The sequence below is a fragment of the Syzygium oleosum genome, unplaced genomic scaffold (genome assembly GCF_021117445.2).
Source record: "Syzygium oleosum isolate NSW1041296 unplaced genomic scaffold, Sole_v2.1 Sole_v2.35, whole genome shotgun sequence".
NCBI lineage: Eukaryota > Viridiplantae > Streptophyta > Magnoliopsida > Myrtales > Myrtaceae > Syzygium > Syzygium oleosum.
Genome location: NW_026607519.1, coordinates 1,660,601 through 1,676,205, shown reverse-complemented (window position 1 = coordinate 1,676,205; position 15,605 = coordinate 1,660,601). Strand labels below are relative to the sequence as shown.

Below are 15,605 nucleotides of genomic sequence, written 5' to 3'. Positions count from 1 at the left end.
TTGCCATATAGCTCCGTAACAATTTTTTTTTTATCAATTGTCAAGGCAAACCTTTCTCTTGCATTTGCTTGCATATCTACAACAGCTGAGGAAGTGAGTCTGGCTCTAATCTTAGTCAGCTTGCCTATTTGTTGGGCTTCTATTGCAGTTATGCGGATCTTTAACTCCTTTTATCACAAAAGTTTCCTCATCTTGAATCCAATTGCCATACAACTTGCATCCACATCCACTTTTTTTTTCGATCAAAAAAAAAAATTTGAACGGTTTATGAGATTCAAATATCATGCCCATATTGTATGCAATCTCCTTATAGTTACACATGGGATCATACCTATTAACTATTCGCCTTGTTATACCACTGGTTTCATGAGAACTGCCGGTGTGTCATAGGATATCGTGCATTGGAGATGTAGAGAAAGTACCTGAAGCTCCAGAAGTTGAAGCAGCTATCTTGAAGTCCAGGATTTAGAGAATTGTCGGATCACTTTGAGGATTCTTAGCATACCGACGACCTTGCAGTTCTTGGGCCGCTGAACTTTTTGAAGCGTCAGAGCTGAGAATGCACATTTCTTGAGCAACTGAAGCAATTTGCAGACTTTTTCGTGGTACATCCCCAAAGTTTCAAGGCTACATAGTTTTTCGTGGCACTATAGAAGCCAAGTTATTGATGCAATTATTGATAAAGAATTGCTTCCGTGTCGACGTGATTGGTTAACTCATAACCCCTGATGTCTCGCAGGATCTTAGAGGAACTACTACTGGTTAATAGGGTCAAACATCTAAACTTAATTCATCTATCTTTGATTTTTTTGGTTCCCAGTTCTATATATTGAAGCATGAATTAAGCAATCCATGTGATACTGGTTTATGTTACTTTTGAGCAAGTTGTGCATGCTGCGCGATTAATGGAATAATACGTGAAATGGATCTGATTAAAGTCCTAAACATGCTTCCCCATTAATTTAGCGCTGCCCGAATAAAGGATGAGAATGTACAGTGGAGAAGGAAATACATATGTAAGAACATTATTATTAATGACACTAACAGGGGAAAAAGCAGTAAATGAAGAACACAGTCTCATTTTACATTGCTGAACACAAACTACAAACTCTTCATAGACGTGCAATTATATCCAGAGTAAAAAGCAGGAATTACCAGGAAGGATTAAAGAACAGCCCTTGCATTCCAAGCTTTTCATCTTTCACTCCACAAGAAAAGAAAAAAAAAAAAAAGGTAAGTAAAAGGCCAATAGAAGCCAGAAGACTAAACTAGTCTGCTGTGTTGGAATTTAATAGAGCTTTTCCAGATCCACCTGTCTGAGTAGATGAATAAGTAGAGTCACTAGTATGAGAAGACTGAGTTCTATCCAAATCCGTGAGCCCCAACGACGTGTACGAGAACCTCAACATATCCATCGGGGGCGCATAATACATTGGTACCGGCAACTTTGATGGGAGGCTCGGCAAGGGAGCTTCAAAATTGAGGACATTTATCACCTGCTTTATCGGCGGCCTAAGGGTGTAATCCGGGTGGCAACACCATAGTCCTACCACCATGAGGCACTCCATTTGCCGCTCGTCAAACTCCATGTTCAACCCCGGATCGGCTGCTTCAATCACTTGGTTTCTTCCGTACAGATCCCACACCCACTCCACCAGCCTCACCTTGCTCGGCTCTGCCCTCGGCTCCACCGGCTTCCTGCCACATGCTATCTCAAGCGCCACCACGCCAAAGCTGTACACATCCGATTCTTTACTGGCCTTTCCGGTCGTCACACATTCTGGGGCCAAATATCCCATCGTGCCTGCCAAGACAGTGGTTTGAGAGCCCATGTTGTGGTCCACGAGCCGCGCGAGCCCAAAGTCACCCAGCTTCGCGTTGAAGTTTGAGTCGAGCATCACATTGCTCGACTTCACGTCACGGTGCACCACACACTGCTCCCACTCCTCGTGAAGGTAGAGTAAGGCCGAGGCCAGGCCAAGGGCTATTTTGTACCTTGCAGCCCAAGTCAGGTGGGTTTTGCCTTCGAAAAGATGCGAATCAAGGCTTCCGTTGGGCAAGAACTCATAAACCAGAAGGAGCTCGCCTTGTTCATGACACCAACCAATGAGTTGCACCAAGTTCCGATGCCTAAGTCGGCTGATGATCTTCACTTCCGACACGTACTCCTTCTTGCCCTGCTTTGATCCCCTGGACACTCTCTTGACCGCGATCTCTGTGTTCGATTCGCTTAATAAACCTTTATAAACTCCTCCAAATCCGCCCTCTCCCAGCTTACCTTTTTCAGCAAAATCATTGGTTGCATGGGCAAGATCACGGTATGTGAACCTCTTCGGTCCAGCTCCCTTCTCGAATTCGCCGTCAATTGAGATGTCGACCGTCGAAACTCCTTTACTACGCCGAGATTTCTTCCTCCAAAAGAAGAACCAACCAATTCCTAGTACACATGCTACCAGACAGGAACCTAGGAGTATGCCGAGCACCAAGCCAGGGCTTCTTTTCTTTTTGCCATCCTCCAAGGTTGAACTAAATGACCAGGAAAGGATGTTATGAATCTCAACGTAATAACCTGTCGCGGCAGAGAAGCCAATTCTGACCTGTTCCGGAAGGATTTTCCTCAGATCGACGATGTACGAGAGGCTTGAATTGTTGCTAAAGACGGGGTCATTGGCATAAGTAAGGAAGACGCTCAAGTTAAAGCTTGTGGAGTTGTAGCTGACCCAAGCATTGGCTATGGATCCATTCTTGATGCTGGTCCTCCAGGACACATTCGTGACAGAGACGATGGAGTTGACGTTGATGCCCACATGGTCGGGGCTTGGGTCCCACTCGTTCTGGAAGCTGTCGAACTCAATAGCAACGACACAGTTTGCGGACGTGTCGTTGGCCGTGCTCTGGTTGAAGAGGGCAAGATAGCCGCCGCTCGAGTTGGCAGGGATAACAGCATCGAACGGCGCGATGTAGAAGGTAATGCCATCCCCGTAATAAGTGTCGTTCAGGGCCTTCATCAGAAAAGTGAAGTGGGCCATGAAGTCGGCCAGCCTCCCGGTCTTCGAGTCCCACAGTCGGACCGGCTTGTCGTAGGAGGCCCGCCCGGCACTCCTCTCGAGGGTGCGGTCCTGCTGGTTCCTGGTCAGCTGGATCACGCCATCCGACGTGAACGCATCGCCCTCGAACGTCAAGTTGCCGGTGTTGGGCTGGAATCCAGAGAAGTTGAAGGAGACCGAATGGGCACGACCGATGAGCAAGAGAAAGAACACTAGGAACTGGATCACAAGGCATAAGAGATTGGCCATCAGGGACGGAGAGATGGATTGAACGAAGAAGCGAGGATTGGGTATATTAGGTATTGGGGGTGGTTGAGCTATATCGGTGTCGTACCCTGGGAAGTGGGAATCATACTACTCGTATCATTTACCAGGTCAAAACAAATATTTTTTTTCTGTTGGTCTAAAGAACTCGATCAAAAATTAAAACAAAAAAAAATGCTAATTAGACTAATGCTTGCCGATTGGTCAGATTGAACATAGGCAGAGCAACCCAAAGCCAATAATTAATTATCTTAGACATAATCGAACATTGAACAATTGTGACATGGAGACAATTTTTAGGGATGAAAATCCCAAGACATGGTCCAGATGGCGATAGCTCATGTCCTAATCTCTCTTCATGCAGGCTTGGGAGGACTTATATTATATTCCCATCGGTACGAAGATGCTCATTGATATTGCCCTGGTCAGCCAAGAGGCCGTAACACAAAATGTGGGTTAATTTGCAGTCCGCTATTATTTAAATTTTGTCTTTGTTTTTTTTAATTAAGTGGAGTTGGTATCATTTCATGTGAAAATAGTTGGGAAATAGAAAATTTGTAGTTGCATGTATGTCCTCTTGCATTTGTCAGTGGCTGGTTAAGGGCCAAGCCGGTCATAGCCGGCCTAGGCCATTCTTAGGAAGAAATTGTACCACTTGGTGCGTAGGCGAAACTTGAGGAGCATGTTTCTTTGTCGTCGGCCATGAGAATGTTTGATGGTTTCAATCGTCGTGAGGATTTCGAGGAAGGAAAGATTAGAATTTGCTACAGTTTTGTTCTGTTCTCATTTGGTTAAGTGTAACAAACAAAAATCATTGCCTTGGCAGCTTGAGAAATTTTTTTTTTCACTAATTAAAGCAAAACCTGTGTTCCGTTGTCGTTTTCGTTAATGGGATGTGCCGAAGATGGTGGATTAATCATGGGCGGATAGCCTATCATGCCATCGGATTGCTCACACATGTTATGCATTATATTCAACTCTCAAATGGCGACGCGGTTTAACCTACCAATGAGTAAGGCTGAGCATGGTACAGTTAGATCTGGTTTGGATGGAAAACGGAACCAAAGTGAACTACTACAGTACTACGGTTTGAAAAGAAACCGAGTTGAACTAAACAAGTGTTTGGAATCGAACTGAATTTTTCAATTTAGTTGGGTTTGGAATTGAACTGAACTAAAATTTTCATTTTGTTTTCTTTCTCTTTACCTTTCTTATTGAGTGCTCTTGATTCTAATCCAGTATTTGACTTCATCATCCTCATTTTGGTGAAGGTCTCAAGCAAATAAAAATTAATAGAGAAAAACGAAAGCAACGGAGTTTTGAAAAAAACTAGAAAAGTAAATTTTGAAAAATAGAAAAACAGTTCGGTTTAGCAATTTGATTTAATTTGAGAAAAACTTAGACCGAACTAAACCGCCAAATTTCTCTGTTAGAATTAATTTGTGATCCGAATTTTTAAAATCACCTCCCCAAATGGAATTGAATTGAGAATTTCAATTTGGTGCAGTTCGGTTTGGCGGTTCGAACCGAATTATGCTCGTTCCTGTCGGCGAATGAGAGCAACACAATAAGTTCTAAAATAATTGGCATAGTATTTCGACAGACTTATTTGATTTGGAAAACCACATCCAACAAGGATTAAAGTAAAAGCAATCAAAAACTTTTCGCCCATCAGTTTAGTCCTACGAATGTCTTGATTCTCTATGCATATCAAAGGTATAGATTTGCCAGTCAAACCCAATCACCATCAATTCGATCATTTTTGCCTTACCATTTTAAGGTTTCTTGCAACATTCATGTGTCTTTGTTTTCCTAAAAACTTCATGATAAAAGAAAATATTTTTCATGAAAATTAGTTTTCATTTGTTTGGTGGTATGCTAAAAAATGTGACTGAAAACGAAAGATTAGATCTCAATTCTGAAAATAAATCTAATTAGTGTAATGAAAATAAATTTCTTATATAACGAACTGGTAGCATAAAGTATAAATTTATTATTTCATATGTCATATGGAGGGGCACTTTCATAAAGTATCAAGACGTCAAGAAATATATAATCTAAGAAATGCAAATATAAAAAATAAAAATCTATTTCTTGAAACCCATAAATGTCAATGTAAGATTATTTTCTAAGAACTAAGATGCAAAAACTAAGGCTTGATAATAAAAAAATGTGACTTTCTTCATTTTCCACCGCTGGGTTAATATACACTTTTTCTTCTATTCAGAAAGTCCCATAATTTCTTCAGTTTGGTGCTCTTAACAATGAATGCTTGTGCAACTCTCTCATTGTCCACTAGATAATCGAAGGCATATGCAAGGCTTCACCAAAACTTTCAATCCCAATTATTTTTTTATAGAGCTCTGCAATATCAAATTGATTTTGACTCAACTTGTTTACTACATAAAAGCATTACAAACCTATTTGAAAGAATTGTGGAGTCTGATAGAAGAAAGTAAAATTAAAGCAAAGAGGCTTTTTATAGCTAATGGCATACGTGTAATTTTAATGTTAAAGTAGAGAAGAAAGTATTGCTGCTAATGGTATACGTGTAATTTCTGCTATAACTTACATGCCTTATACTCCTATTATATATTAGGAAAATATCTTTTTAGTTATAATCCTGAAACTTGTAAGTACGAAAATTGATGATAATACTAATAGTGAAGAGATTGCCTAATATAGATAGTACCATAGTTTTTCCCTATATGATTTTACAAGGTTTTTCCACGTAAAAATTTGTGTCTTTTCCTCTATTTTTTCTCTTCAGCGATTTGCATTCCTAATAACTTGCATCAGAGCCTGGTTTGGCAAAATAGTGGGAGCGAGGGACATGGGTGAAGGGAGGGTGAAGATCGATCAGTTTAATGGCAAGGACTTTGGTTTTGGAAAGATGCAAATTAATGATATGTTGTATCCAAAGAACTTACATCAGCTTTTGTCGAGAAAAACCTAGATTCGATCTAGAAAGAAGACTGGGAATTGTTCGATCGGCAAGCTCTAGGTGTGATTCGTCTCATATTGGCGCGAAACGTTACGTTCAACATTAAAAATGAGAAGACAACGGCAGAAGTGATGAGGGCTTTGTCAAACATGTACAAGAAGCCATCTGTGTCAAACAAGGTATATCCGATGCATCGTCTTTTCAATATGAAGATAAATGAATGTTCTTCTATGACAAATCACGTCAATATAATCACGACTCAGTTAAGTTCGGCGGAGATAGCTTTAATTTTGTTATTTTAACTGCCTGAAAGTTAGTGTAACTGTGACTTTAGTAAGCAGTTCGTCTGGTCAGAAAAAGTCAACGATTCAGGAAATTCGAAATTTGATTCTTAGCGAGGATATTCACAGAAGTGAGTTAGTTGAATCTTTGGGCGCTGCCTTAATACGAAAGTCAAAGAGAGAAGCAATTAACGAGGTCGAAACAAGTACCGTGGTAAATCGAAGTCGAGGGAGAAGTAAATCAAGAGAGGTGAAACAATTTGCTGCTATTGCAAAAAGAAAGGTCATCTAAGACAATATGGTAGAGCCACAAAAAAAAAATTAGTATCGAGACCGAACTCAAGAGGAGGAGAAATCTGTGAATGTAACCCTTCAAGAGACGTTTGACAATGATGCCTTAATTTTGAGCGTTGACAAACCGATTGAGTCTTGGATTGGAAATGTTTAATCTGCTGATAATAAACCTTTGGATATTATGGAGAAGGGTGATATTTACATAAAGACTGATAACGGGTATCAATGGAAATTGCAAGATATCAAACTTGCTCCTGGCCTTCGGAGAAATCTGATCTCTATATGTCAATTAAAAGCTACGGAACTATTTTTGGGGACTACTCTTGAAAAATTGTTAAAGGTTCCATAGTTGTAGCATGGGGAAGAAACAAAGTTAGGAACACGGTACATGACTGAGAGTAGTAGAGAAACGGTAGCAGTTGTTGAGTCGAAAAAATTCCAAATTGTGGCACTGCGGGCTTGAACACATGAGCAAAAAGGAGATAAAAGTACTAGTATCAAATGGAAGACTACCTTATCTAAAGACCACAGATTTTAGTCTATATGAGGATTGCATTATGGGTAAGCAAAAACGTGTCAGTTTTTTGAAAATTAAGAGAGAACTTAAAAAAGGAAATTTAGAGTTGTTATATTTGTGTTGGGGCCAATCCCTTGGAGGTTTGCGATACTAATGGCGCGAATGACAACTATTCTGTTTCAGAAATCTATTTTTTGCCAGAAATATATTTTTCTATTTCTATTCCATGGATGAGTTTCTAAGCAAAAATACACGTTTGATAACGACACAATATTTCTGTTCCCGAAACAAAAATTTATTTGATATCGGTACAAAATTTCTCCCTCTTAGGCGGTGGACAACGACGGACGGCAGGTGGCGGAAGGCGCGTGGCGGCAAACGGCGCGTGACGGCGGGAGGCGGCGGCGAACGGCGGCATGGCTAGCGTGGAGGATGGTGGTCGTGGAGGCGGTCGGTGTCGAGCAGCGGCAAGAGGCGGGCGACGACCGACGACAGGAGGCGGGTGACGGCCAACAGCGGGAAATGAGCGGCGGGCAGCAGCGGGAGGCAGCGAATGGCGAGCAGCGGTGGCTGGTGACAAGAGGTGAACGACGGCGGGTGGGAGGAGACCGGCATTCGCTGTAGGCAAGCGGCGGCCCACAGCGGGAGATGGGAGACGGCGAGCGGTGATAGTAGGTGGGCGGCGGGCCAATGTGACGGTAGGCAGGCGGTAGCCCATGGCGACTGGCGGCGAGAGACAGCGGCCAGCGGATGGCGGGAGGCAGCGGATGGTAGGTGGGTGGCAGGTGGGCGACCGGCTAGTAGCGAGGGCGAGCGATAAGAAGAATTTTCATTTCTCATTTTTGTTGCAAACCTATTTCTAAAATTAAAATTTGTTCCAGAAATAGAAAAATGAAATTGCATTACCAAACGAATTTCTGTTCCAAACCTGTTCCTAAAAATAAAAAAAAATTAAAAAAACATAATGGTTATCATTCGCAGCTTAAGTTACCTTTATTGATGAATCACCAAAAAAGTATGGATCTATTTTTTGAAAAATAAATTTGTTATGTTTGTTACTTTTAAAAGATAAAAAGCTAAAGTGGAGAATGAAACTGGCTTGAAGATTAAATGTCTAAGGTCTAACAATGGTAATGAGTATGATAGAAAGGAGTTCAAATAGTTTTGTGTAGAGAATGGAATTAGAATGTCAAAAAAAGTTCCCAACGGACCATAGCAAAACGGAGTTGCTAAGAGGACGAACAAAAAGTCTAAATGACAAGAAGTGTGAGGATGGATGTAGAATTATCCAAGACATTTTGGGCGAATGCAGTTAATACAACAGCATATATGATCAAAAGGGGACCTTTAGTTTCAAATTACTACAAGAATAATTGATTGGAAAGAAGGTGAATCTCTCACATCTAAAAGTTGTTAATTGTGTTTCGTATGTTTGCGTAGAATCTAAAAATTGAGACAAGCTTGATGTAAAGACTAAAAAATGTCTTTTCATTTGATATAGTTCTGATGCATATCAGTTCTAGGATGAACAAAATAGAAAAATAATAAGAATAAACGATGTTACATTCAATAAAAGCATGTTATACACGGATAAAACTGTGGTAGAATCTAGTGTGAGAAAACAAATGGAGGAAACTAGAGAGATTGAATTGGAGGGAATTTCTAAAAGTGTTCTTGTTAGGAATCCTTAAACTGTTTTTGTAGACACTCATCGAGAACTAGAACAAGAACCACCTACACCTGAAACTCACTTTAAGAAGATCTAGTAAAACATCTAAACCTATACGGAGGTATTGTAACATCCTCAATTTCAGTCCCTGGGAAATGGCTATGGTTTAAGTTTGGTGGTTTTCCAATCGGAGCCAATTTTTACTCTTGTTCTGGAAAACCTAATTTCGAGTCCCTAGTACCACCTCGTTTTGTTATTTTTGTGGAAAACTTTGTGAACCGAATTTTCAGAAATTTCCTTCTTCAAAGTTGTTTCAAATATGTTCAAGTTTAACATACTTTAATTTCAGAATTTTTGGACTTGCTATGAGTAGTACGATGGCCTAATTTTCGGACCGTATAAAACTGCCCAGAATGGGTATTTCGGTGATGTTCACACTTTCTCGATTTTCTACAAATTTTTATGGGCAGAATTTGAACAAACCTCCTTCACAAAAGTTGTTGAGTATTTCTTTCTCTATAACATATATAAATTTAGGAATTTTTAGAGATGATTTGAATACTAGACAGAGCTTACTTTTAAAAGAAAAGGTTATGTTCCGGCAAATAGATTTTAGTCTGTCTTTGAGCTACTAAAAGTTGTAGTTACAGAAAAATTCAGATTTTTTATTCTTCATGGAAAATGTTTTTTAAGGCCTTTTTTATAACATATCCAAATTTGAGAATTTTTGGAGTCCATTTACTATGTTTTTAAGTCTGATTTCGTGAACAGTGCAAAACTGCCAGTTTTGTCAGATTTCAACAATTCATCATTTTCTATATGAGAACGTTGGAATCTCGACATAATGTATTCTGATGATTTAATGTGCTCATTCTGAGCTTTCAAATGAGCTATTCTAAGCCTTGATTGGAGATCACATGAAGGGGGAAACCGAGAGAAAAGGAAGAGGGTTCTAGAAAGAAAGAACTTGGAGAGCAAGCTAGGCAGAACTTGGTGAGCAAGTTGCTCCAAGCTTGGTGAGCAAGTTGGTCAAGAACTTGGGGAACAAGTTGGCTTGCCTATAAATAGGCTTGGTTCTCCCCTTTAGCTTCCACACCTCACCTCTTCTTCCTCTCATCTCTCACTCTCACGTTTCTCTCTCTCTCCCTCGCCATCACACCAATCATCTCTCTCTCGCCGTTGGCCCCCGCCGACCGCCGTAGACGTTGTCTTGTGATTATAGGTGATTATAGGTGAGTGAATTCCCTAGCACTTGGATAGGGTGGTGTGTTATGTGGTTGGAACGCGGCATGTAAGTGGATTCCCTAATCTTGGGATGGGAAGTTATGATACGTTGTTGGCTTGAGTTCTCACCCGAGCTTTGTTGAGACTTGCGTGTTGTTGTTTGTCTCGATGTTGCACGCATTGCTTGTTACCATGTTTAATGTTCTCATCCATGCTTGTTGATTTATAAGAGGATAGTTACCGTGTCTGTGATGCTCGATATTTGCATGAATGCTTCTTGTTTTGCTTCATAATCGTAAGTCAAGGCACGTACGAGTCACGAAACGGGGTGTCGTATGAGTCACGAAACAGGGTATCGTATGATTTCGTACTCATGTTGTGGCATTACGAGACGAGTTCGGCTTGGTGTGGGTTTACATTGGGATGTGTAGATCCAGGCCAAGTTCGGCTCCGAGCCGGCGCTCGGCATGGCGGATCGAACCACGTGCCCTCGACCGCGACCCGCATGTTAGGCGAATGTTCTAGAGATCATGATTACACAAGCACGGCACGCCTTTGGGCTTGATTGCATGGACTAATGAAATCAAGATAATAAGCCAGCTTGTGTGACCCATGATGTGTGATCACTAAATGAAAGAAGAAGACCATCGTCACATAGCATTGGCGGCGATGCCTCGGTAAACTAGTGCCGGGATGCCCTAGTTGAGCTAGGATGCCTAGGTTGAGCCCGGATGCCTCGGGTGAGCTAGCTCCGGGATGCCTCAGTTGAGCCAGGATACCTTGATTGAGCTAGGATGCCTAGCATGAAGCTAGGCATGTAAGTGGATTCCCTAATCTTGGGATGGGAAGTTATGATGCGTTGTTGGCTTGAGTTCTTACCCGAGCTTTGTTGAGACTTGCGTGTTGTTGTTTGTCTCGATGTTACAGGCATTGCTTGTTACCATGTTTGATGTTATCATCCATGCTTGTTGATTTATAAGAGGATAGTTACCGTGTCTGTGATGCTCGATGTTTGCATGAATGCTTCTTGTTTTGCTTCAAAATCGTAAGTCAAGGCACATACGAGTCACGAAACGGGGTGTCGTATGGTTTCGTACTCATGTTGTGGCATTACGGGACGAGTTCGGCTTGGTGTGGGTTTACATTGGGATGTGTAGATCTAGGCCAAGTTTGGCTCCGAGCCGGCGCTCGGCATGGCGGATTGAACCACGTACCGTCGACCGCGACCCGCATGTTAGGCGAATGTTCTAGAGATCATGATTACACAAGCACAGCACGCCTTTGGACTTGATTGCATGGACTAATGAAATCAAGATAATAAACTGGCTTGTGTGACCCATGATGTGTGATCACTAAACGAAAGAAGAAGACCGTCGTTACATAGCGTTGGCGGCGATGCCTCGGTAAACTAGCGTCGGGATGCCCTAGTTGAGCTAGGATGCTTGGGTTGAGCCCGGATACCTCAGGTGAGCTAGCTTCAAGATTCCTCGGTTGAGCCGGGATGCCTTGGTTGAGCCAGGATGCCTAGCATGAAACTAGGCATGTAAGTGGATTCCCTAATCTTGGGATGGGAAATTATGTTGTGTTGTTGGCTTGAGTTCTCACCCGAGCTTTGTTGATACTTGCGTGTTGTTGTTTGTCTCGATGTTGCACGCATTGCTTGTTACCATGTTTGATGTTATCATCCATGCTTGTTGATTTATAAGAGGATAGTTACCGTGTCTGTGATGCTCGATGTTTGCATGAATGCTTCTTGTTTTGCTTCATAATCGTAAGTCAAGACACGTACGAGTCACGAAACGGGGTGTCGTATGGTTTCGTACTCATGTTGTGGCGTTACGGGACGAGTTCGGCTTGGTGTGGGTTTACATTGGGATGTGTAGATCCAGGCCAAGTTCGGCTCCGAGCCGGTGCTCGGCTTAGCGAATCGAACCACGTGCCGTCGACCTCGACCCGTATGTTAGGCGAATATTCTAGAGATCATGATTACACAAGCACGGCATGCCTTTGGGCTTGATTGCATGGACTAATGAAATCAAGATAATAAACTGGCTTGTGTGATCCATGATGTGTGATCACTAAACGAAAGAAGAAGACCGTCGTTACATAGCGTTGGCGGCGATGCCTCGGTAAACTAGCGGCGGGATGCCCTAGTTGAGCTAGGATGCTTGGGTTGAGCCCGGATACCTCGGGTGAGATAGCTCCGGGATGCCTCGATTGAGCCGGGATACCTCGGCTGAGCCAGGATGCCTAGCATGAAGCTAGGCATGTAAGTGGATTCCCTAATCTTGGGATGGGAAATTATGATGCGTTGTTGGCTTGAGTTCTCACCCGAGCTTTGTCGAGACTTGCGTGGTGTTGTTTGTCTCGATGTTGCACGCATTGCTTGTTACCATGTTTGATGTTATCATCCATGCTTGTCGATTTATAAGATGATAGTTATCGTGTCTGTGATGCTCGATGTTTGCATGAATGCTTCTTGTTTTGCTTCATAATCGTAAGTCAAGGCACGTACGAGTCACGAAACGAGGTGTCGTATGGTTTCGTACTCATGTTGTGGCGTTACGGGACGAGTTCGGCTTGGTGTGGGTTTACATTGGGATGTGTAGATCCAGGCCAAGTTCGACTCCGAGCCGGCGCTCGGCATGGCGGATCGAACCACGTGCCGTCGACCGCGACCCGCATGTTAGGCGAATGTTCTAGAGATCATGATTACACAAACACGGCACGCCTTTGGGCTTGATTGCATGGACTAATGAAATCAAGATAATAAACCGGCTTGTGTGACCCATGATGTGTGATCACTAAACGAAAGAAAAAGACCGTCGTCACATAGCGTTGGCGGCGATGCCTCGGTAAACTAGCGCCGGGATGCCTTAGTTGAGCAAGGATGCCTAGGTTGAGCCCGGATGCCTCGGGTGAGCTAGCTCCGGGATGCCTCGGTTGAGCCGAGATACCTCGGTTGAGCCGGGATGCCTAGCATAAAGCTAGGCATGTAAGTGGATTCCCTAATCTTGGGATGGGAAGTTATGATGCGTTGTTGGCTTAAGTTCTCACCCGAGCTTTGTTGAGACTTGCGTGTTGTTGTTTGTCTCGATGTTGCACGCATTGCTTGTTACCATGTTTGATGTTCTCATCCATGCTTGTTGATTTATAAGAGGATAGTTACCGTGTCTGTGATGCTCGATGTTTGCATGAATGCTTCTTGCTTTGCTTCATAACCGTAAGTCAAGACACGTACAAGTCACGAAACCGGGTGTCATATGATTTCGTACTAATGTTATGGCGTTACGGGACGAGTTCGGCTTGGTGTGGGTTTACATTGGGATGTGTAGATCTAGGCCAAGTTCGGCTCCGAGCTGGTGCTCGGCATGGCGGATCGAACCACGTGCCGTCGACCGTGACCCGCATGTTAGGCAAATGTTCTAGAGATCATGATTACACAAGCACGGCACGCCTTTGGGCTTGATTGCATGGACTAATGAAATCAAGATAATAAACCGGCTTGTGTGACCCGTGATGTGTGATCACTAAACGAAAGAAGAAGACCGTCATTACATAGCGTTGGCGGCAATGTCTCGGTAAACTAGCGCCGAGATGCCCTAGTTGAGCTAGGATGCTTAGGTTGAGCCCGGATGCCTCGGGTGAGCTAGCCCCGGGATGCCTCGGTTGAGCCGAGATGCCTAGCATAAAGCTGGATGCTTCGGTTGAGCCAGAATGACGATACATAAATCTTATATGTGTGCCGGTATGTGATAAATGAAGTCTCTATATGTGCTAGTATGTGTGCTTATTGACAAGCCGAATTTATGTGGCCGGATAAAGGTGAGCTTCCATGTAAACATAGCAAGGGCAAGGACAAAGCCTTTGCTATTGATCTGCCATCGACACAAGGTGGGGAAAATATTTGTATGCGTTAATACAATGGTGAGGCATCATCCTGCACGAGTATTAGTGAATTTACTCATTGAGTCTCCCCAACTCATCCCGCGTTGTTTTTTTTTCCTTTTCAGGACCGTAAGATGGAGGATTCTTAGAGGAGCTAGGATTAACCTCGGCCTTCGCTTGTGATACGATTTGTACGTGGAACGGCCCGTAGAAAAGGGCTTGTAAAATATGTTTCAGTAAAATAGCAATAATGTGTTTTGCCTGTTAGACTTTCCTAGCAAGACAAGGATGTTACATATTAATACAAGGTTTGCTCATGATGCTTGTCATAACCCCGTTGTTTGTTCTGATTGTGATTGTCCCGAATTAATTACTTCCTCTTGTGATTAGTCAAAGATAATAACGAACGGGGACATCACACTAATAACCCCGAGGTAAGGTGGGGGCGTTACAGGTATTCTCAAGAATTACATTTTTTTTTACTAACGCAAGCGAACCAGAAAATATTCGAAAATGGTGCAAGTTAAAGACTCTATCAAGTGGAAGTTAGCAATCGGAATGAGTTGGATTTACTCGAAAAAAATAAAACTTGGGAGTTAACTCAGTTACCAAATAGGAAGAAGGCATTGCAGAACAAGTGGATGTACCAGGTCAAAAAAGAACGTGATATCAACAAGAGGTACAAAGCATGGTTAGTAGTAAAAGGTTTTCAGCAAAATCAAGCTAATTTTAACTATTGTTGCTGTTGAGAATTTACATCTAGAGTAGTTAAATGTGAAGACCGCATTCCTCTATGATGATTTGGAGGACGATATATAAATGGTACAACCAAAAAAATTTCAAATTCCTCATAAAGAAAATTATGTGTGCAAGCTAAAGATAAGTATGTATGGTTTCAAATAGGCTCCTAGATAGTGGTACAAGAAATTTGACACCTTTATGTGCAGTAACAGGTTCACTTAAAGTGAGATAGATCACTGCTGTTACTTCAAGAAATTTAATGACTCTTATATTATTTTTTTGTTGTATGTAGATGATATGCTCATTGAAGGATCTAGCATGGAAAAGATCAATATACTAAAGTAGCAATTATCAAAAGAAATTGAAATGAAGGACTTAGGAGCAGCAAATCAATTCTTGGAATGAAAATCACACAAGATAGATCCGTAAAAGTTCTAAACTTATCTCAAGAAAAGTGTATTGAGAAGGTGCTGGACAAATTCGAAGTTTAGAATGCAAAGCCCAAGAAGACTCCTTTAGGAAGTCACTTCAAGCTCTCGAAGAAACAATTGCCAAAGACAGATGAAGAACGGAAGTACAAGGCTAAGGTGCCTTACGCGTTAGTTGTTGGTAGTTTGATGTATGATATGATGTATATCAAACCAAATATTGCTCACACAGTGAGAGTTGTAAGCAGATACATGGCTAATCCAGGAATAAAACATTGGGAAGCTGTAAAGTGGCTAAAAGTACCTAA

At 42.1% G+C, this 15,605-nt stretch overlaps 1 protein-coding gene across 1 annotated transcript; it reads right to left on the bottom strand.

Moving 5' to 3' along the window:
- Positions 1–1,063: 1,063 nt before the first annotated feature.
- Positions 1,064–3,296, bottom strand: LOC115676824 (L-type lectin-domain containing receptor kinase IX.1-like). The gene has a single exon (XM_056305218.1). The coding sequence runs from the start codon at positions 3,294–3,296 to the stop codon at positions 1,269–1,271; it is 2,028 nt and encodes a 675-aa protein (XP_056161193.1). The 3' UTR covers positions 1,064–1,268.
- Positions 3,297–15,605: the final 12,309 nt, after the last annotated feature.

Coding starts and splice junctions, on each gene's coding strand:
- LOC115676824 (XM_056305218.1), bottom strand. CDS start 3,296: ATGGCCAATCTCTTATGCCTTGTGATCCAGTTCCTAGTGTTCTTTCTC.